This window comes from Branchiostoma belcheri, unplaced genomic scaffold (assembly GCF_001625305.1).
Source record: "Branchiostoma belcheri isolate BF01 breed outbred unplaced genomic scaffold, Haploidv18h27 scaffold353, whole genome shotgun sequence".
NCBI lineage: Eukaryota > Metazoa > Chordata > Leptocardii > Amphioxiformes > Branchiostomatidae > Branchiostoma > Branchiostoma belcheri.
The window spans coordinates 69579-92154 of record NW_017803969.1 but is presented as its reverse complement, the minus strand read 5'-3'; the positions used below and the strand labels follow the sequence as shown (position 1 = coordinate 92154).

The following is a 22576-nucleotide window of genomic DNA, read 5'->3' as shown; positions in this document are numbered from 1 at the left end:
TGTCCTGAACATGCTATGGTCTTGAATTTTTGGTGACAGATAGATTTTCCTGTCAGGAATAAGACCTTTGGGCGAAATCTTTGAAAGGCAATAAGTCCAGATAGGAACAACTTATTTTCATCATTTTTGGTAGGTAGGTAGCTGAGAGAGAGAGAGATGTACATGATTAAATACAAATTATGCAAATGAGGACTTTATTTGCATAATTAATGAGGAAATTCTATAATTACAGTGTTTTACATTATAGTACTTTCATACATGTAATGTATGTAACCTATGGCGGATGGAACATCAACAGATACTAAGTATGCAAATGATGACCTAATTTGCATAATGAATGCGAAAATTCTATTCTATGATTTCTTAATGGTAAATGATGGGAATGTCATACTTAGGACATCTGTAAGTTAATCAAAAGTTAACATCACGATGCATATATTATGTTAATGCAGAGGTCATTTGCATAATTGAATAAAATTCACATATCAAACCCATATTTCATGGAGGTATGAGATCTCGGAACTCTTGTTCCAATTGTTATACATTGAATAAGAGTGCACTTTGTATATGAGCTTGTTAAGGTTTCTACCTCCTTTGCACTGTCATTTTTCATATATTATGGCTTCAACATGAAGTGATGTGGTAAAGACGTATTGTTTTCCTCGTGTTCCTACTTTTTCAATATCTTCATTTTTTTCACCGGGCAAATCGCCTGAAACGTTTTTTATTTATATATTTACAGGCTGTTAGAATGGATTAATTTGGACTTTTTAGCGGTGTCATGGTAATGTGCTATAGCAGTATGTGTTACCATATTTAGAGTCTTACCATATTTGGGCATGGGGGCAGGAGCCCCATGTCCAAATATGAGCATAAAGACAGTAGCAGGTGTGGCCATGTTTGTAGATGTGGTTCCTATTTGGCTATTCACTAATTAATTAAAGAAGACCTGCGTGGTGGCACATACTTGTCTTTTTGGCCAGGAAAAAGGAGGGAACTAATTTGTAAATCAATGGAAATATATCACATAACCTATATTTTTAAATACCTTGCCATTTTTTAAACATTTTTTTTTTAAATTTGGTTTAAAAATTCTTTCAACCAAGTTAGCTACAGATACACGTAGCAGTGTGGTAGGTAAGGTCATTGACCTTTATTGACAGTGTTTCCTATGATTATTGGGGTCATCTGTAAAGATTTGGCATAATGTCTGGTGCATGTCTGGTTTTATGTACCTGCAACATGCAAATACATGGGCCCACTTGTAACTACATAATATGATTCTTCCAAGAATGACCATAACATTGAGTATTGGAAATGGCTGTGTGTGGGGAGGGGGACAGATCCATTTTTGGTACGCGGCATGTGGTGAAGCCATTTGCTGCATTTGATCCCGAGCAAATGTGTGCCTTTTTAGGATTCTTTGTCTGTTAAGGTCCTAAATAAACAAATAAACAATAGTCATAATTCACATAAGTATTTTTAATTTAAAACACATCGAACGCATGAACAACATTCAAACTTATAAAGTTTTATTAGATTTCTTTTAATAAAAAATGTAAAGCCAAAATATACCATCATGGTCAATCTCAAAAGTTAAAAAAATCTGTTGATATATGTGTCGTCCTAACGATAGGTATGTATTGTCTCTTCCTCAGTGAATTTCGAGGATAGTCTGAAAGCCGACCTGCTCGATGTGTACAATCTCAACCTGGCACCTGAGCCTGTTAGGCGTACCCAGCCTGAGAACCCTACCGGCACTGACAACCCTACCGACACGGACAACCCTATTGTCGCTAGGGTTGTCCGCGACACTGACAACCCTACCAACACTGACAACCCTACCGACACTGACAACCCTACCGGCACTGACAACCCTACCAGCACTGACAACCCTACCGGCACTGGGAACCCTACCGGCACTGGGAACCCTACCGGCACTGGGAACCCTACCGGCACTGGGAACCCTGCTGAGACTGACAACCCTAACGAGGCAGAGACCCCTACTCGGATTGAGAACCACATCCGACCCGTCATCAGCTTTAATGGATCTGTAGAACAGATCGTCGACTTGGTGAGTTTCAGTATCTGTAACACATTTCAAATCCTCGTTGGTTTATGACAAATAGACAGTTCGTGGAGGGATCAAAACATAACTGACCGATGCTGTAACTTTTCTTTCAGGAGGAAAAGAAGGAGCAGCTAGTTGCCTCTGTCGTCATCCATTTCGTAAGTCCACATAGTTATTAGATATCTGTACACTTAGAATAATATCGCATTCATATAATCATGTCTCGTTTTTATTACGATGTTTATGTGTTTTGCTATCCTCATCATAATTTTGCTATAATTTTGCTGTATAATTCTTTGCTATAACCTACACAGTAATACTTTGTTTATTGTTACTCCAGACATGGCAGGACAGCCGGTTGAGCTGGGATCCAAAGTACTACGACAACATCGAGACTATCAGCGTCCCTGGCAGCAGCATCTGGACCCCTACATTTACTCTGAAGGGGAAGTATGTAGTGTCTTCTAAAACTATTATCATTGAATCGAGAATGAACCATGCCTGATCTGTTGTTTTTTAAATGTCCTGAACTGCAGAAAATAGCATTTTACTTGTAAGATAATTAATGAAAATAACATTACACTGATTTTAAGTCTTGTATGTCATTTAAAGTACCCGTTAAATAAAAATGATCATGTAGTGCCAAACATGACACAATTACCTTAAAATATAACTAACAAAATGGCCGACAACATTTTTGTTGACACTGGGATACAATGTTAGGAATGGTTTAATCAGTTTGACACTAGATGATGGTTATCTTACCAGTAAATTAACTAGTAAAAAACTTCTGATTACTCCACAGTGCTAATCCTTTATACCAAGGCCTACCAAAAAATCGTTCCGGTCTGGATCAGTAGCAATGGCCAGGTAATCTGGAGGGTAGAAACCCTGACCACCACCGTGTGTGATGCGGACCCCTTCTACTTCCCTGCAGACACCATGGAATGCAACATCTGCTTTGCTGCATTTTCTGCAACCATCGGTATGACATTGGAAGTATTTTAAAAAAAAAATGTCGATATTAAAATAATTTTTATGAATATAATCAATAAAAAAAATGATGTAAATTAAATATAATATTTTATCGAAGCGATCTGGCAACTGTTTGTCACGGTTGACATTCCATGAACATCCCGGTCACTGTCTACATCTTACTATATTCCAGGAATATTTTGGTCACTGTTTACCAATGATGATAACAATGATAATGATATTTCTGTGATTATATAATGGTTTTGTTATGGGTTCTTTCCCATATACAATGTAAAAATTAAGGAAATCGGATTCAGTATACAATCTGATTTTGTCTGCATACTTTTTGGCTACCTTTGTCATGCATGAAAAAAATATTTTTTGCTGATAGTTTGTTGCAATGATTTGTCGAACACAGAATGCCAAAATGGCAGTGCCTGTGGTGTCCTGTCTAACCAACAACTGGAGGGCGAATGGTATCGGAAGGACATGTTCTCCGCAAAAGGCAAGACGGAGGCGTGCTTCACTGTTCAGCTGGAGAGGATCCCGCTGTTCCACATCGCCACTACTGTTGGACCCTGTGTCATCCTGGTGGCGCTCATGGTCATCACATTCGTCATGCCACTGGACAGGGGGGACCGGATCTCGTTCGGAGTGACCATTCAACTCTCCGTGGTCGTGTCTCTCGTGTTCGTGACGGATGTGCTTCCTGTCAAGGGGGCGCTGCCATTTTTCGGTGAGTAAACATATAGATGCGACCATGTTGTAAATATTTTCCTTAGTTTAGAATTTTAAACTACTTGGAAACTAAAATACCTTCTTGATTCCATTCATCTGGTTTTCTGCCACTTCTGCATTTCAACCCAAGTACGTAGAATGTATCTTGGCGGCATTAAGTAAACCCTTAGATACCTTCCTCATGGCCAGGCTGGACTCCGTTAAGAAAAAAAAGTAAGCGAAAATCAATGGGTAATTCTTGAAACCTAAAACTTTATCTTCTTGCAGACACTAATTCTGAATTAATAGGCATTTACAACGATGATAACGGAACAGTTTTCTGTTTGCTACGGTAAACATCTGTATTTTCACACCGAGTAATTTAATGTGAACAAGTAGTGTCCGTCCATCTATAAGTAGTGGTTCGAGAGCGGGTGTAGTCTTAGCAAAACAGATTTACAGTCCTCATTGGATTTTATGAGTATTTTGTGCTTAGGTTGCTTAGGGTAACTGTTAACCGTGATAAATATTCCCGGAACATGTCGGTAACTGTTAACCACGGATGCTGTTACAGCCTCGCTGATCGTCGTGTGCATGGCGCTGATGGGACTTTTCCTCTTCTTCACCATGGCCATCATCACCATTCATGACAGGCAGGGGAGCCTGTCTCCAATGGCGAAGACCTTCTTTCTCCGTTACATGGCAAAGTATGTACTATTCGTAACACTAGCTCAGGTTAGACGGAATAGCACTGTACAGAAATAGACAAATGCCCTTCAAGTGAAACTCATATACATCTTTATTGTTGTTTCGTTTTTAAGTTATAAGGAGGTTTATTAGGCCCTTTTACATGTTTGGGCTGATATGAATTTAACGTACCGGGAAAGATTCGTTATCTATTTTTATACGATGGAATCAAATTAGCAACTTAATACTTTTAAAAACTTTTTCTGCATCTGTTACCCTTCCAAGCTGCAAATTAGCATGTATTTTAGGCTCTTTTCTTTGTAGATTTTGTATATTTCTTCGTAGATGATGATTCTTTGTAGATTCAGTCTGATTTTGAAAGTATCAACCTTGGTAACATTTTAACATTTTATTCATTGCTTCTATTTTGAACATGAAGTAATCTGAATGTTTGGACATGCCTACTGATATAAGAGTGAACGTATGTATCAGAAAGAAACATCGACATCATTTTTTCTTGGTGGTGTTTGTTAAGGTGCCTACTGCTCGGAGATCTGACAGAGAAGAAGGTCGTAAGCGACGATGGAGAGACTGGTCCCAGCAGCAGGAAGCTGGCCTGGCCTGAGCGCACCAACCGCGTCTCTCCTGCCGATGCCCCGGCGGTGGTCGACGTGCAAAGCCCGGCTGATGTCCGCGAGACAGCCCGTCAGCCGTCCGCGCCGCCCACGCGCCTGGAGGCCGCGGTCTCACGCCTGGAGGTTGCCATGTCCTCCGCCTCCCGTAACATGGAGGAGCTGGCCGAGGCCATGAAGAATGAGCAGGAGGTGTCTGACTACACCCTGCTGGCTAAGGTCCTGGACAGGCTCTGCCTTGTCATGTACGTCATCAGCATTGCCGTGGCCGTGCCCATGACCATGTATCTGGGCAAGTAAATTAGAGTTGTGTAAACGTGCCTTAACACAACCAAAAAAAAGTGCGACTTGATTGCTAGGCTTTGATTCAGCTTTAAGTAACATGCATGTGCAGCCAGGACATGCCCTTACAAGGGCTGTAGTCCTTTGAAAACTTTAGTAAGGTAGTAACCCCACTGGTGGAACAAACAAACTAAATTTGCATCTTTAGTATGTTCAATACCATACGAAGGTGAATGTGTGCAATGGAGCCTATAGCTCCTATGGAGCATATAAAGCAGACAACATATATATCTAAGTTAAGTTACGTATCTAACCAGGAAAGACTTGTACTTTTAGATAGTGAGTCGCCTTCTTGGCGGTATCTTGCACCTCATATCTTAGATCGCATATTTTATCTGTAAACTCTTGGTTCATCAAACTCTTCAAACAAATGATCTGTCCGTGACACTTAGTCTTTGTAAGTATAGGTTCCCTGTGTAAACAGACATGAACACATCTTGACTGTAACAATTGCATTTACTTTCATCTATTGATACCTTCATCTGCTATCTATTCAGCTCAGAGGACATTTATACACAGCCGGAGCTAACGAACTAATCAGATAGGGTTAGTCTTGAGACCAATGGGGAACAACCGGAAAAGAGAAATTATCCAGCTGTTACATGTAGACTGCTTTTTCTTGATCTGTAAAGAATTTTGCGTTAGGATAACAAGTAGCTTTTGTGTAATTATAGTAATTATGACCAAGAATGTGTGTTTATCTCATATTCGTATAATTGGTATATAAACCAATATATCATATATGTATCATTTTATCATGTTTCTGCATGCAACAGTGTGAGTCAGTCAGCCTGGATCCCATATGAACATTATGGCGATAAGAACTGTGGTTAACAATGAACTAAGAATACAACTTGTATGTGGGGATTCAGGTTTATCTGAGCTTTTTTGCATATGTTAAAAAGCGTGAGTTTTTCAATAAAACGTAACGCTAAAATTGAGTGTATTTGATTAATTTTTACGTTGTTGCATAAATCTAGTTTGGTGCTAACATAGACCTTTGGGCTGATTCTTTTTCATTACTTAAGGCGACAGCAAGTAAGTTTTATGGATGACATCAGCGCGCGCATTAATTTTCGCCTGATTTTGGGAAAAAAAACAAATTTTGCTGCCTTCTGATAGTGGTCACCATGCATAAATTGGGCCAAGATGTCTGTTGCCATGCCGGAAAGTGAATGGCAGATAACTATAAAGAGAGGAGGCAAGACAATGCTCTGATTTTATGTCTTGTTTCTTACTTTGATGCAGTAATATGTGATGTTGGCTGTGTCTATGTGATGTTCCCATTAAATCAAAACCATTTATTCAATGATAGAATCAAAATTTCAAAATGTAAGAACCTTGTTTTTTTCGGCCCGCCTTGTTTTTTTTCGCCCGCTCGCATTAGATTTGGAATCTGTGGAGGATATCATCCATAGAATTTACTTGCTGTGGCCTAAGAGTGTTATCCAGCCCCAATGACACACCTCGATATCCCAGAAACAGTATCAAAGTCTACCGGCCAAGATTACTTACCTGTTACGGGCGGAGGGACTTAAGGCTGGACAGTTCTTAGCAAAAGAATTGAATAAAACGCCTGTTTTTGTTAAAAGTAGTAATAAAAAGGGCAAAAAGAAAAAAAAAGAACATTTTTTTATTTTATTGACATAGCAATAATAACAAACTATCAGGTAAAAACAGATAAATTTAAAAAAATAAACATCCCTGACCTCCTAATCTAACTTTGTGATTAGAAAATTTCAAGGCCAATTGAGCCATGTTTAGATGCACGAGGAATCATCTATCTATAGACTATGAATTAGCTTACAGTAAATTCCAATAGCGAATAAATAACGGAAATGAAGGTAAGCAGCATGACTATGGGTTCTTGATTCGCATACCATACTTATGAGTCACCCAGGGCCACAACATTGTGAACACCATTTGTCGGAAAATGCCCCCTCCCCCCCCCAAAAAAATAGGACGATTCTTAAAGCCTGTATAAAAAAAAAACGCCTGTAGCAATTTGTCCACCCTGCCTCCATACCGAATGTTAGGTCATTTAGCCCCAAAATGAAGAAACTGAATCCATTTAAAGAAATGGCAGGAGAAAAAGAGGGAGGAGGAGGAGAAGAAACATGAGGATAGACAACATGTCTTCATCGCACCACAATGCGGTGTGGGAGAATTTTCTTTCAGTAATATACGGTGATGGCGAAATTACGGTTTCAATCAATCAATCAATTAATCAATCAATCAAATGGTTTATGTTAAAGATATGGCGGGAGTTAGCTGTGGACGCGTTCGCCCGGCCTCTCCAGCGCAGCAGCCATCCAGAGGTTAGAGGTCGCCGCTTGTACGTCACGAACTACGCCTGGGCACAGCTGATGACGTCACCTAGCAACGCCGGTCGCGTTCACGACAAGTCTGTGCAGCACGAGGTATCGGTGTACAGCGAAATATGCGCACTTATCGGAATCCGTTGGAACGACAGCCTGCCCCTTCCCTAAACATTTATATATTACTAGTTTGAAAACTACACTAGTCTCTTCATGTGTTGCATTTGCGCAAATTAACATGGTATTCAAAGAACAGTACTTTGAAAACTTACAGCATCGTCTCTATCATATGTCCAGTCATAATCGATTCCGTAGTGGATTATTGCAACATATTGTTTAATATTGTCATTGGGGGTGCTTTTCTTACATTTTGTGGTAAATTATTTAATGTCATTGCACCTAAATACGCTATCGATCTCTTGTAAAGACCATTGGTACATGCAATCGGTTTAACACACTCGTGTTGTTCTGACTGCCCTGTCGCTAAAGTAAGGGATAGAGTATGCCTTTCTTACAGTCATATGCAACATCAACTTGGAATATGTAACAATGGGTTATGTAACATTAATTCAATAGAGATACAATAAAATTATGAGAATTCTAGAAACCCCCCCAAATACGTACGAAAGTATGCTCTTAATGCACCATTGCAGAATTTGTCTTTAGTAGTATTACTAGACTGAACGGTGCATCTTACCTACAGGCGCCACTGGACGCTGCTACAAAAGTATCGGTAGAATTAAAAGAAAGCATGATATTCCTGACTTGATATGCCTAAAGGTCTTTCATATCCTAGTTCTTCGTGTAACATTGTCACGTGTTTGAGTCAACCCTAGCTATAAATTCCTAACCAATCGCTCCAGCGTTAAAATTCGACGGGGATTTGAAACGATTTCTATGATTCGTCACTGGAGGTGGAGCTGATGCAGATAATTCAATTAACTCAAGAACCTATGAGGAAGACAAAACACAACTGCACACATGCCACGCAGTATAGTTTCCATTGAAACAGCAATAAAATAAGACGATTATAAGAGCTTGTATGAAAAAAAGGGAGAAAAGCCCAAAAATGAAGGAATTTTTAAATCAATTTAAAGACATGGCAAGAGAAGGAGAATCATGACTGAGGGAAAACAATATTTTACTCCATACTATAGTGTAGAGTGAAATTATAAAGTTTATGTAACGTTTGTTATAAGACTTGAACCTTGCTTAAGCTTCGGTCCCAATTGTGCCGGTGCCCGTCGGGGATGTAGCCCGGGCCGGTCCCGGTCGGGCTCAGACGTCGGGCGGGCAACGGCTGTCGTGGTCACAATTAAAAGTTTCCTTCAGTAGCATTTTGTTAAAAAGTTTCACCCTCTTTGGTCGGTCTCCGCAGGCACCCGGCAGATTCTCTGATGATGTCTTGTACTGATCTAAACGTAATGCAGAATTCACGCTTTTGTTGTGATCATTTGATCTGTGACGTCACACATTTTATCCGGGTTAAGGAAGTACATAGTATTACCTTTATTCTGTTTATCTGGTCTGTGACTTAACAAATGTGTCCCGTTGGACTGCCGACAACCGGAGGGGTACCTCTCGGTGTTCTCACGGTGAGGTCACGGCGTCTTCTTGTCAGCGGGGCCCGGGTAGAATTTAACTCAGAATTCAATTCTTCTCTGGGCCCCGCCGGGCCCAAGAATAGCTCGGTTGGGTTAAGGCAGCCTATGGCCAACTATGATTAGTATTTCATATATATGGCTGTAACTTTTGATAGCTTGGTCGCACCACAACTTAACTTCACACAGTTCTAGTAGTACTTGAAACACATTGAATAAAGGTTATTTTGTTTTTACTACTTCTGAATTTTTGGGTTAAAAATCAACATTTTGGTTATAAAAAAGCTGTTTACTTCATGGCTTTACGCGCAAGCGGTAACAACACCTTTCATCATGATATTTTACAAGTAGAAAGCCAACCCCCTATTTATTATTTTTGTCCGAGGCTATTTTGTTTTAAATGACAGTTACATTGTTTTTTGGGGCCAAAAACGACAGAAACAGCTATTTTTCTGTCATTTTTCGTTAAAAAATCGCCACAGTTAAAAAATTTCGACTTATAAGCAAAATAGCCTCGGACAATTTTGTTAAAAAAGTGATATTACGTAAACATGGATTACTCTAAGGATGAATTACGTTGTTTTCAGCTGCGCGTTAAGCCGTTTAAGTCATACTCCGTGAATAAAATGCGTAACAACGCGGGTTTACAGGGGAAACATACAAATGACCGCCGGTAGCCCCGAATTCGAACACGCGTTCTATTCGAATGACGTCATATCGAACATGGTGGAACATGATTCGGGTTCGAAACATGTATGTGGCAATCGTGCAGACACACGCCCGAACTCGAACATGAATATCAGCCTAGGCCGCCTTAACCCAACCGAGAGCCCAATAGCCGCGGGATGTCCCGCGGGGACACGTAGGGGTCCCGCCCGAAAGTGAAAAAAAACAGTTCGGGAACTACCCGCCAGGGCCCATTTTTCCAATTGGGACCTAAGCATTAGCCGGACTATTTTGACGTTACATAAATAATTTTTGTTCGTCCGTTGTATAGAATTTTGCCCTTTGCGCTAGCCGGACTATTTTCTTTAAATATAGAATGTAGGTATGAAAATATAGGTATGGATGGTTTTTGTATGCAAAGTTTTGTGCGGCAAGCTGTATGAAGTTAAGTCGGGTGTTCTATATGTTAGCCGTTTCAGTTCGATCGGAGCCTGTAGGTATAATTTGCACAGTTTTCCATACAGGACGGACGTCCTACCCGACCATAGACTCACTCAAGGATATTTTCTGTCTAATGTCCTTGCTCCACTGTACATGTACTTTCCATTTGAATAAACTTGTATGTAATAGAATGAATTTTACTTTTTTGTCATTCTTGTTTTATTTTTTTAATATTCGCTGAACATGATATCACACTTAACTAAGCGAAAGGCCAGCTTTTTTAAAAAAAAGCACTTGTTTAAATACACTTTTCTTTGATGGTTGTCTTTTTCACAACTACGAAATCATGTACAACGTATAAGACAAAACTGAGAAACACGTACGAAAAGTCGGTAAAAATGTAAAACTATGACAAACATTACAACCTAACCAATAAGTAATCACTAAAACTCACCCCTATAAGACAAAATTCATACTTGTTTCAAAATCCGTTTTAAAATAAAAATCTCATAAGATATAAATATTCAGGTGACATTTTCCAGAAACCATTTCGAAATGCGAATTCATTATGTCATGTAGAGGATATCACAAACTAAATAATGAATAGATCCAGTGCGATGGTCGAGTGAGTGCTATCCTTGCATCCCTTGAGTTCTTTCCCCGGCTGAGTCATACCAAAGAACTTTAAAATTAAGATAACAAAACTACGAAAACAATACTAACGTCGTTACATCCCGAAGTCAATTACAAAAAGAGTAGAAGAGAATGAGAAGAAATGAAAATGAGGAGTCTATTATTTGCCATTTTTGTTAACATTTAAATTAAAAAACTCAAGAAGGTATTGACAAATTTGCATTGTTTTATGCATATGTTGGTAGGTACTTTATGTAATGGTTATTAAACATTAACCCTACCTAGACCGGGCTTTTTTTGACATGGGGGGACCGGGGGGGGGGGGGCTCTTTTGACCCCCTTCCCTAAGAACTCGCGAACGGTATGTCGTATGACCACCCAATTTTTTAAGAATGGTGTACTAGTGAAAATTTATCATATCTACAATTTTTATGTCGTTATGACGTAATATGACGTCATAACGACGTCATTAATGTGATTTTATTGGCCAAAACGGTCTAAATAGGTTTTTCCCTGAAAACCTCCCTGGTATACAACATAACTTTACCAAAAGTGTTTATGACAGAATATTATGGTGTACTAAGTCTTATGTTGCCCATAGCAACACCAGTGACGTCATAAAATGACGTCATGAATATTTAAGATATCCGCCATCTTGGATCATCAATCTTGAATTTTCAAAAATAGTTTTTTTTTCATGATAAAGCCTCAAATACATTGTAAACATACTAAACACCTTCATTCAAACCTTTTTTGTAAAAAGAAATGGAAGTATTGATGAAGTTTTAATGAAAATAACCCGTATATACCTGTTCTAATGATATGGTCCGCCATCTTGCATTTTGGCCAATGACGTCATCAAATAAGCATAAATTATGCATATTTAATGATGAAATTTACATAAAATTATATGGGATGTTTTTAATATTAGAAACCATGAGTAACTTGACATAAAACCCATAAAATTCTATTGTTGAAACAAAAAGTACTAAATTTAGCAAAAAATGCCTGTCACAAACCCGTTGCCATGGCAACACAAAAAATTATTATCTTATTCCAATGATAGAGAATTGTTGCCAACAATATTTTAGGAAAAGTCACCAAGTTTGGTCGTTCTACGGCTAGCCGTTCAGACGCTAGGTGACATCAAAGTTGCCGCGGGCACTTTTAGCCCCCCCCCCGGTCTAGGTAGGGTTAAATAGATGGAGATATATAAAGTTGTAATCAACGCGCAATGCACAGAAATACGTTATTTATCATTCAATTAGAAAATCACAATCAAGCATCAGGGTAGATGCATGGCGGCTGTAGCAATGTCCCTCCAGGATGTTCTAATTAGAAAATGAGACGTTTAAAGGAGTACTAACCTCCAGAAGGCGGTGCTATATTCCGACAGGCATTAATTTTAGGAAGTGAAAAATGCATATTACTTTACAGTATACAATTAAATGCCCATTTTGTGCGCAAGTCTTCAAACGCATCGAATCCAGGACAAACTCTCCAAATACCCTCAAAACTATCCCAGAATACACCACGCTGCCACATTGGTGTCTATGTTTTAAACAAAAAGTTGCGTTACAGACTTTATTTCAGGGGCGATAAGAAAAATGTTTACCGTTTTGTGTTCTTTGGCATCTTACCAATCATTGCCCTTCTTAAAGTCCTTATCGCCCCTCATTTATGCCGAAAATATTGACGATGAAAAAAGCGGGGTAATCTAGTTATCTTTTCAATAAGTGGCGTAATCTAATTACGTGTACAATTAATACTTACATGCAAATAAGTTGAGAAAATCAAAACACGCAGGATGAAACTGGCGCTCTGCATTAGACATCCTGATATTATAGTATTCAAGCAACAGGTCAAGCAAAGTAAAGCAAGTAATTTCTCAATAATCAGCTTGTTAGTGTGCTTGTCTCCTGCCATTTTCGCCGAAAAATGTTTATATTGACCTGAAGTGTATGAGTATTGCGTAAGCCAGAGTTCCCGGATGTATCGATTGTGGTTCAGCATGGGGAAAATTGATATTGATATCGCTTGACAAACATGCGTCGCACAAGTCGTACAAGCGAAATTATGTGAAAAGTCGGCTAATTATGTCTTCATTGCAGCATGATGAATCGGAAAATAGCACTTCCTTCTGGAGGTTAGTACTCCTTTAAACATATTTACTAGGATTTCGTATTAAATTTCTGTTCCGTGCATTCCTTACGGGCAGGGCAGTTGACTAGTGACCTAGCGAGTTTAAAACAAAATTTTCAAATGTATTGTTTCCTTTTTGTCTGCAGTTAGTAACATTCCTTTTTTTTCATTTCGCCTGATGCTAGAATACAGATGTTGATTTTAGGTTCTTGTGAGGTTACAGCTTGATCGCCGTTCAGTGGGTTTTAAAAGTGCAGTAAATAGTACAAACTGTTAAAATGGAAACATATTATAAATAGATGGTATATATGTTTGTGTGACATTGTGTACAACATAATTCGAGACGTTGTTAATGGTTGTTTATCATATTAAGTGGATTGCTATGAAAAGAAAAGTGGGTGAGGTTCCCCGTTAGCATTTTTGTTGTAGCAACTCAGAACAGCTTCCAGTTTAATTCCGGAATTTCATTTTAATTCTAGACTAATTCTTCTATCTCAACAGCCTTACATCTAGAAAGGCTAATATCGTAAACTTTGGGTAGAAATGATTTGAGGAATAGGTAGCAGTCTTCACATGGGTATTGACCTAATTCTGCAGAATTCTGGAAGTAGATCCAGATTTCTGCCGAACTCTGTGCAGAATTCTGCAGACTTAACCCTATCTAGACGGGGGGGGGGGCTAAAAGTGCCCGCGCCAACTTTGATGTCACATAGCATCCGAACGGCTAGAGCTAGAACCGCCAAACTTGATAACTTCTCCTAAAATATTGTTGGCAACAAATCTTGATCATTGGAATAAGATTATGATTTTTGGTGTTGCCATGGCAACGGGTTTCTGACAGACATTTTTGCTAAATTTAATAATTTTCATTTCAACAACAGAATTTTTTATGTCAAGTTACACATGGTTTCTAATATTAAGAACATTTCCGATAACAATATGTAAATTTTATCATTAAAAATGCATAATTTATGCTAATTTGACGACGTCATTGGCCAAAATCCAAGATGGCGGACCATATCATTAGATCAGGTATATACGGGTTATTTTCCTTAAAATTTCATCAATACTCCCATTTCTTTTTACAAAAAAGGTTCATATGAACGTCTTTAGTCTGTTTGCAATGTATTATAGGCTTTATCCTGAAAAAAAATATTTTCAAATTTCAAGATTGATGATCCAAGATGGCGGATAGCTAATGTACGCATGACGTCATTTTATAACGTGACAGGTGTTGCTATGGGCAAATTAAGACTCAGTACACCCTAATAATTTGCCACAAACACTTTTGGTAGTTATGTCGTATACCGTTTAGTTTTCAGGGAATAACCTATCTAGGCGGTTTTGGGCAATAAAATCACATTTATGACGTCATAATGACGTCATATTACGTCAAAACGACGTAACAATTGTAGATATTTTAAATTTTTACTAGTACACCATCCTCTGAAAATTTGGTGGTCATACGATATACCGTTCGCGAGTTCTGAGGGGGGCCGAAAGAGCCCCCCGCCCCCTGGTCCCACCAAGCCCAAAAAAGCCCGGTCTAGATAGGGTTAAGTAATCAAAGGGTCCGCTAAGGCTGCGACGTATATGTAATCCTTACATTATTTTTACTTATAGTTTGATTATATTCAGGAATTATATATATAATAAGGACTCATTTATGTAAAACTCTAAAGTTCATTGCTACAGAAAAGTTTTCTTGGTTATCAACATGTCTTGGCTAAGCTTTCTCAGAATGATGCAATCAGTATCATTATCATTTTTAATACATAAGGGTATAGAAAGGAAACCACATTCATTTGTCCGCTTCCTTTGTATTCCAGCGCTCTCTCCAGTTTCCTATGCCTTTGGAAAGAAAGCCTGTAACGATAGAAAACATCCTTTAAGTCAAATATTTCTCGTACCAAATTCCTATTGGACTATTTTTTATGGTGAAAATGAGTCCTAAAATCTTGTTGATATATTCTATAGTTTTGATGTGATCAGTCACACATTCCGTGGGAAGGGGCTACATAGAACATTTGATGTCAGTACTGAGAGTTGTAGCGAAAGTATAAAAATGGCACCTAGATCATCCATGCGAACAGAAGTGTTTTTTTTATTCCGATATTTCATAACTCGGTATGGTGACGACACACTCAATTTTTGCGCCACCAACGCAGAGGACAAATACAGGACACTACAATACTAATTTTCATTTAAGTGGTAAAGGTCTGTCTCTATCTGTATAGCCGGTATAACCACCTTACGGCGTAACACACCAGCTTGTGTCGTGTAAAGTGCCTTTCCTAAGGGCACAACAAGATCTGTGACATGGCAACATTCGAACCCGGGACCTTATGGTTTTGAGTCGAGCACTACCGTTACACCACACGACCCCGCAGGGTGTTTCCTACCTGGTCCTGCTGCAGCAGCTGCTCCAATTTCTCCTCAACCACGTCAGGCGTGGGCCTTACATCCGGGTCATCCTGCCAGCAGAGGTTCATCAGTTTGTACCTGAGTCAAATAAATGTGCAAGATGTATAAAATGACTAATAAACTGGTGGACGTCCCAATTCCTAAGTACCTAATACCAGCCCAGAAGAGAACAAGAAATAGCCATGCCTTCAAGTACCAGATTTATCAACCAAGGATTGCGGTATTCAAGAATTCATTCTTTCCTAGAACTATCGCAGAGTGAAACTCACTGTCACCAAGTACAGTAGGGGCATTGTCATTAGATAGCTTAAACAGTGCCTAGAGTTAGATGTTCAAGGGTTACGTGTAACAAGTCGATAGGTGTAATGTAGCCGGCTGCCGCCGCGCCGCGTGCCTGCGAAGCTGGTGTGTTACGCCGAAAGGCGGTTATACCGCTATACAGAAACAGATACAGATACGGAATTAATTAAAATCGCAGGGATTAGAATTTAGAATCATTTCCTAGACTTTTTTTAAAATTCATTTTCCTGTTTCCATGCCGGTGTTGTAACTTCTCATGACCGTTTTTCTGTCAAAAAGACTGGACCCCCATATTCTATTCCTCTCTTTGTTATGTTACGCAATGATTATTTTAACCGCAACACTCTTGAATTCAAAGAGGCCAAGATTTTAACTATATTGTATAGTTCTTCATTTGTAATTTTTTTTTATTTTCGTGGAGTTCGCCACTCTCTTTGCGCTCTAGCAAATTCCAGTCGCAGAGAGAGCGCAGTGAGAGCACCGCTAAGTTAAATGGGGGTACTACTTACAGCTCATCGGAACAGCCGCTCGGTTTCTGCAGGCGGTACCCTCGGCGGAGTCTCGTCACCAGAGTCTCGTACCCACAGACCTCGGGATAAGGTGTTCCCCCTTGAAGTTCCAAGACCGTAAATTAGTTCAGAACCTTGTCTGCTCAACCACTCAAGGGGCTCAGGAAAATCGGTTGTCGAGGAATATTGGTTGCTTTATAATTGCTTTGCTAGATGGTTATAAGGCCTGCTGCACCTGCGCTTGTTGTTTGGCCAGCCAAATTTGACTGTATAGTCAATAGAAGGTGTCAATAGGCAGAGAGCTATGATTTTAGATGACCCGGTGTGTCCTGTGTGATAGGTATATGTATGTGGTATGTGGTCTGTACCGTGGCGTAATACCGGGGTAAGCAACGCCATACGACCGTACTAATGGTCATGGTACATGCTATGATGTAATTCCTTCTATTATGTATTTTCGCAGAACAAGACTTGTATTATAAGACCGAACCTAGAATATGCTGCGACAGTATGGGATCCATATACAAAGAAAGACAAAGACAAATTGGAAAGGTACAGAATCAAGCTGCAAGATTCTGTATGAACAAGTATGAAAGAGGTGCTAGTGTCACTTCTTACCAGTGAGGCCCACCTACTGGTAAGAAGGAAGATGTCCAGAGTCCAGACTATGCATGATGTACAAAATGACTTATAAACTGGTGGACGTCACAACTACTAAGTACCTAAGACCAGCCCAGAAGAGAACAAGAAATAGCCATGTCTTCAAGAACCAGAGCCATCAGCCAAGCATTGAGGTGTTCAAGAATTCCTTCTTTCCTAGAGCTATCGCAGAGTGGAACTGGCTGTCACCAAGTACAGTAGGAGCATTGTCATTAGATAGCTTTAAACAATGTCTAGAGTTAGAGGTTCAAGGGTTAGTCATGTAACAAATCAATCGGTGTAATACAGCCAGCTGCCGCCGCGCCGCGTGCCTGCGAAGCTGGTGTGTTACGCCGAAAGGCGGTTATACCAGCTCTACAGATACAAACATAAGACAGTTGCACGGGTACCCAAGGCATGTCCCACAAGTCTGAAATCTCCGGTTTTATGTTGTCGTTGATACTTGAGGCAAAATTGAAACTCATTGTACATTGCCGAAACGGTTTGTATTAGATTAACTCCTACAGAGCCTACAAAACATGTTCTTCCTTGCCATTCATTATTATTCATTACCATAATCACCGTGTTCCCATTTCCACCTATTTGCTGTTCCCTGTTGTTTTTGTCATGTGTTTTGTCTCCGTATACCTGTATGTCCGGTGGTGAGGTTAAAATTAGCTACAGCTAGAGTAACTTACCACCATGTCCTGTATTAACAAAAAAAAAAAAAACAAGAATTCGGAGATCTCAAACCTCCATAAAATATTTGAGTTTTTTTAATGTTTTTACACGGTACACTACAGAACAAAACAGCACAGGTTTTTGTTTTTAACAGTAGCACCTTTGGGCTGAAAGAGGTCAGCCTGTAATAGATATGGTCAACTCAGTACATGTAGCCTATTCCAGAGGGAGAATCTCATCAATCAAACCGGGTAGGCGCGCTGCCTCACAGCTGGTGTTTTGTTACATAACCCGCACATCTGTTTTCCCTGCCAAACCGGAAGTTCTGCTGCAGCACCAAGGTCAGCCACCAGGAGGCCTATATTTGATCTTGACCTTTGGCTTTTTAAGACCTACCAGCATACTAAATATCATCACAATCCATAAAGGCGTTCTGAAGTTATGCTGACTATAAATGTGCGGAAACACACACACACACACACACACACATACACATACACACACACACAGACGGGCAAAAAACAAAACCTCCGTTTTTCATGGAGGTAATAAAAAAAATTGACACTCACCCAGAGTTGCTATCTCCCACAGCACGACGCCGAACCCCCACATGTCACTCTTGCAGCTGTAAACACCCTCGATCAGAGACTCTATTGCCATCCACTTTATTGGAAGCAGCATGTTGGTCTATGGACAAATGTTATTTTGTAACTCCAACGAACTTATAAATCTAGGTAAAACATATGATCCACCATAGATTTTGCATAGATTTTGAGTCATGAAAGATTAAAAACGCTATATGTTAACAGCGTTAAATAATGAGTAAGTTAACGAGAAACACGTAAACCACAATAACTAACCGATACTAGTTTATTTGTTTAAAAAAAAAACTTCCCAAATCTCGTTAAAATGGCAATGATAAACTTGACTTATCATTACAAAGTTATAAAACATAATTATGTAATGATTAGCAGTTGGACTAGAGGCAGGCTCTGATACTATCCTGAAGATATATAGAAAATTGGGTTCATTTGACAATAGAGAAAGAGTTGACAGTTATCAAATTGTATAGGCCACTAACCAGAGGGTGTCTCATGTACTGTGTCGTCACGTACACGTCACGGGCCAGTCCGAAATCGGAGATTTTAGCGACCAGACGGCCGGTATGTCCGTCAGGGGAGGACAGGACGATGTTCCTACACGCCAGGTCACGGTGGGTAATCTGTGGCAAATAAACACATGTAGACGCTAAAGAATACTTTTTTGTGCAAGCCAATAAACACCAGTAGACGCTTCTAAATATTCTTTTTGTGCAAGCAAATTAATACCAGTAGACGCCTTTAACTAACTTTTTTGTGCAATAACACCTGTACACGCATCTAGATACTCTTTTTGTACAAGCCATTAAACACCTGTAGACGCTTAAAACACCTGTGGACGTTTCTAAATACTCTTTTTGTGAAAGCCAATGAATACCTGTACAGTAGACACTTCTAATTCTTTTTGTGCAAACCAATAAACATCTACAGACGTTTCTAAATACTAGTACTCTTTTTGTACAAGCCAATAAACACATGTGGACGGTTCTAAATACTCTTTAATACTCTTTTTGCGCAAGCCAAAAAAATGTAGACGCTTCTGAATACTTTGTGCAAGCCAATAAACACCCGTGGACGCTTCTAAATACGCTTTTCGAGATGGTTAGGCCACATATGCCGCATGCCACCAGATAGTATAACCAGAACAGCTCTAAGATGGACGCCTCAGGGCAGGAGACCTAGAGGACGACCGAAGGAAACATGGCGAAGAACCATCGACAAAGAAGTACGGAGCCATGGTTTCACTCTCGATGAGGCACCAAAGATGGCAGCGGACCGGGCCAGATGGAAGACCTTCCTTCTGCCTTAAGAGCCATGCTGGCTCAGAAGAGGACTAAGTGTAAGTAAGTGTAAGATGTTGAATATGCTGTATACTATCTACAAAAAAACTTTGGGTGCACTGGTGCACCCAAAGAAAAAAGTTGGGTGCACAGCTCCAAATTTGGGTGCACTAAGGTGCACATGCACCCAGTATTTCGAGCCCTGTAATACATATTGCTGTCTCTTACTTGAACCGTTACTCTCGTCCTGGAGTTCTTGTCACATGATTAGCGTTGACTATCACGCGACAAGAAAAGGTTGTTCGTAAAGTTGAAGTTTCATTCATTTGCCTAATCATTTCTTTATTTATGCTACGTCTATATTGTTTTCAGTTATTCACCCACACTTGTTTTGCAAATAATATAAACGGAAGAAAGATTCAGGACTCGAAATACTGGGTGTATGTGCACCAGTGCACAAAAATATTTTGTAGGTATTTTTGTACATATGAAATGTATAGTAGTGCATGTATACAGGATATTCTTGGCATCTAAGTGTCAGAAAAATATAAAATCTTTGTTGTAATACATGTACTTGATTTGTAAGATTTTAAATTTAGCTCCCATTTCACATTCAAGCCCAGAAGAGGAGCAGTAAGGTCTGTAATTAGGCTTAAAAAAACTTTTATGTGCACCTATTTTTTTAGTTTGGGTGCACCAGTGCACCTATTCCTAAAAATGACTTTCGAGCTATAAAAAAATACAAAAGATTTCTGTACGTCTTATTTTTGTAAAGGAGTCTTTTCCTTTGTAAAACTGACCTCAAAGTCTTGGCAGCTACGATGACGGCCTGTTGTCGATCTTCCCGCAGCACGCCCTTCCTTACGTGACCGAATTCTCCCTCACCAATCAGCTCGTCAAGGTACAGATCCCTTCTTTTCTTCAACCATGGTTCCATTTTCTCAGACCCAACGATATCCTGAGAATAAATAAAAAAATTAAGTGAGTAGCACAACGATACTATTTTTATCTTGAAAGTTCATCTGTGTTGGTAGAAGTCATTATGAAGCAAGTTTAAACTGTAATGTCCAACAGAAGAAAATGGAGTCATTTTTTCCTTGACAAAGACTGGAGTTGTGCAGTCGAAAATTTGGTGAGTCCATTTTCTTGTGTTGGACATTACAGTTTAAACATGCTTCATAATGATACTATTTTTGTCGCCCTGTTAATTGGTGTCATTATTGGTATGCGTGTTTTTGCTTTTGTAAGTGATTAGACAATTATTCGCCTCTTTGCTACTTTATTGAGATATTCAGCTGTTGCAAAATCGAGAGGAATAGCAACTAATCTTCCTGGATTCTACGACAGTTAGGCCACACCGACTTAATTCTATGGATGACATCCGCGTGCGCAATGATTTTCGCCTGTTCTCAAATCTAGCTGCACGACTCAAGAACTCAGTGCATACGTACAGTGCCGATTCATAAATTCCACAAAAAGTCAGCATTTGCCGGCTCGTCGTATATGTCGCTATGTTCTGCCGTAAATTCACAATACCAGCTTTGCATTCCTGTGGTTTAGTAGCATTTTTATTCACCCGCGCGTACTAGTTTGGGGGTCTTCAGAGGATGTCATCCATAAAATTCAGTCTGTGTGGCCTTAGACATAACAACATTAACAGCATTGCACATACTACACAATCATATAAAAACAATACACTGCTATACAACACTAAGAAAAGAAAGACTATTTATAACACATTAATTTACTCGCACTGAGTTACAGTGAATTCAGTTGCCTCTATTAGATTTTTATATTGGAATGCTCTTTATTTGGGTCAGATTGTCTATAATTGTAAAAATATTTTTATGGTATGATTTACATAATTGCAAGTAAGTAAGCAAGCACTATGGCAGTAGACACAGCGCTGGGATTGCAAAAAATCTCTAAAAGGGGGTATCATATAGTCAGGAGTTCTTGCAATTCAGCAGGTAATGACGTAATTCTGTGCTTAAGCAAGTATCAACTTTACATTTACATATTTTCTGACTACTGTTACCTCTAGGACTTCCTTGAACAGCTGTGTCGGGTCTAGCCTGTACCTCAGCCGTTTGACTATCCGCACAGTGCAGAAGGTTGCTGCAACCAGGACGACCACGAGAACGGCAGTGACCGAGCCTACAAGCTTAGGATCGACGTAGACATGCTCTAAGAATGAAGCAAAATACATCTTTTCACAATGTATAAGTATGCCATAGAGAAGCTGAATGATATGCTGTATATATTCGCCGTGCGTGGTCACAAATGATGCTCTGTACTCTCAGCAAATGCCTACCAGGGGATTAGACATTGAATACTGTGTAGAAAACAATATCCATTGGCGCACTGTCATAACACGACCAAGATATCAAGCCATGTTTTATTATGTGGTGAAACCATATTGCTTTTTCTGATGTTTCTTCTTCTCCTTCTCCTCCTGCCATATCTTTAAATGGATTCAGCTTCTTCATTTTAGGGCCTAAGGTCCTGAAATTTGGTATGGAGGTACAGTGGGCAAATACCCCTAGGCGTTTTTTAAATTATTGTGATACAGGCTTTTAGAATGGTTTTATTTGAGTTTTTTGGCTGTGTAATAGCTAATGTATTACTGTGTAAATGTGCAGTGTTTACCACATTTGGACATGCGTCATCACAATGGCATGCAAGGCATCAACCAATAGGCATGCAGCTTTCCTCTATTCTCCTTGCTGATTGGCTGTTGGGATTTAACTGGCTTAACTTCATTTACACCTGCACAGAGCCATGCCATACTGACAGTATGTCTGTATTCAAGTGTTTTGGTAGGTATTTTAAGCTTTCCTGCTCCAGCATTGGAATGCGGGCTATGAACGCTTCTTTTTATCTTGAAAATCAACAGTTTGCATTATGCAATCCTAACCA

General features: G+C 39.5%; 3 protein-coding genes across 3 annotated transcripts in view; 1 reads left to right on the top strand and 2 right to left on the bottom strand.

Annotated features, from left to right (window-relative positions):
* The window catches only part of LOC109475917, a gene marked incomplete at its 5' end in the record, with an annotated part of 21075 nt that extends 14765 nt beyond the window's left edge, over positions 1–6310 (top strand). Inside the window, 8 exon segments of the mRNA XM_019776733.1 lie at positions 1659–2074; positions 2185–2229; positions 2412–2521; positions 2877–2910; positions 2912–3056; positions 3465–3782; positions 4338–4470; positions 4986–6310. Of these exon segments, the coding sequence (XP_019632292.1) occupies positions 1659–2074; positions 2185–2229; positions 2412–2521; positions 2877–2910; positions 2912–3056; positions 3465–3782; positions 4338–4470; positions 4986–5382 (1598 nt within the window).
* Positions 6311–15594: 9284 nt separating this feature from the next.
* On the bottom strand, positions 15595–19693 carry LOC109475916 (tyrosine-protein kinase receptor Tie-1-like). Its single transcript, XM_019776732.1, has 5 exons — positions 19637–19693; positions 18860–19000; positions 18348–18465; positions 16459–16558; positions 15595–15727 (listed from the first exon to the last, which is right to left on the bottom strand). Exons 1-5 carry the CDS (start codon positions 19691–19693, stop codon positions 15595–15597), a joined length of 549 nt encoding a protein of 182 aa, XP_019632291.1.
* Positions 19694–19924: 231 nt separating this feature from the next.
* LOC109475914 lies at positions 19925–21866 on the bottom strand. The gene is made up of 3 exons (XM_019776731.1): positions 21696–21866; positions 20458–20615; positions 19925–19934 (listed from the first exon to the last, which is right to left on the bottom strand). The coding sequence occupies exons 1-3, from the start codon at positions 21864–21866 to the stop codon at positions 19925–19927; spliced, it is 339 nt and encodes a 112-aa protein (XP_019632290.1).
* Positions 21867–22576: the final 710 nt, after the last annotated feature.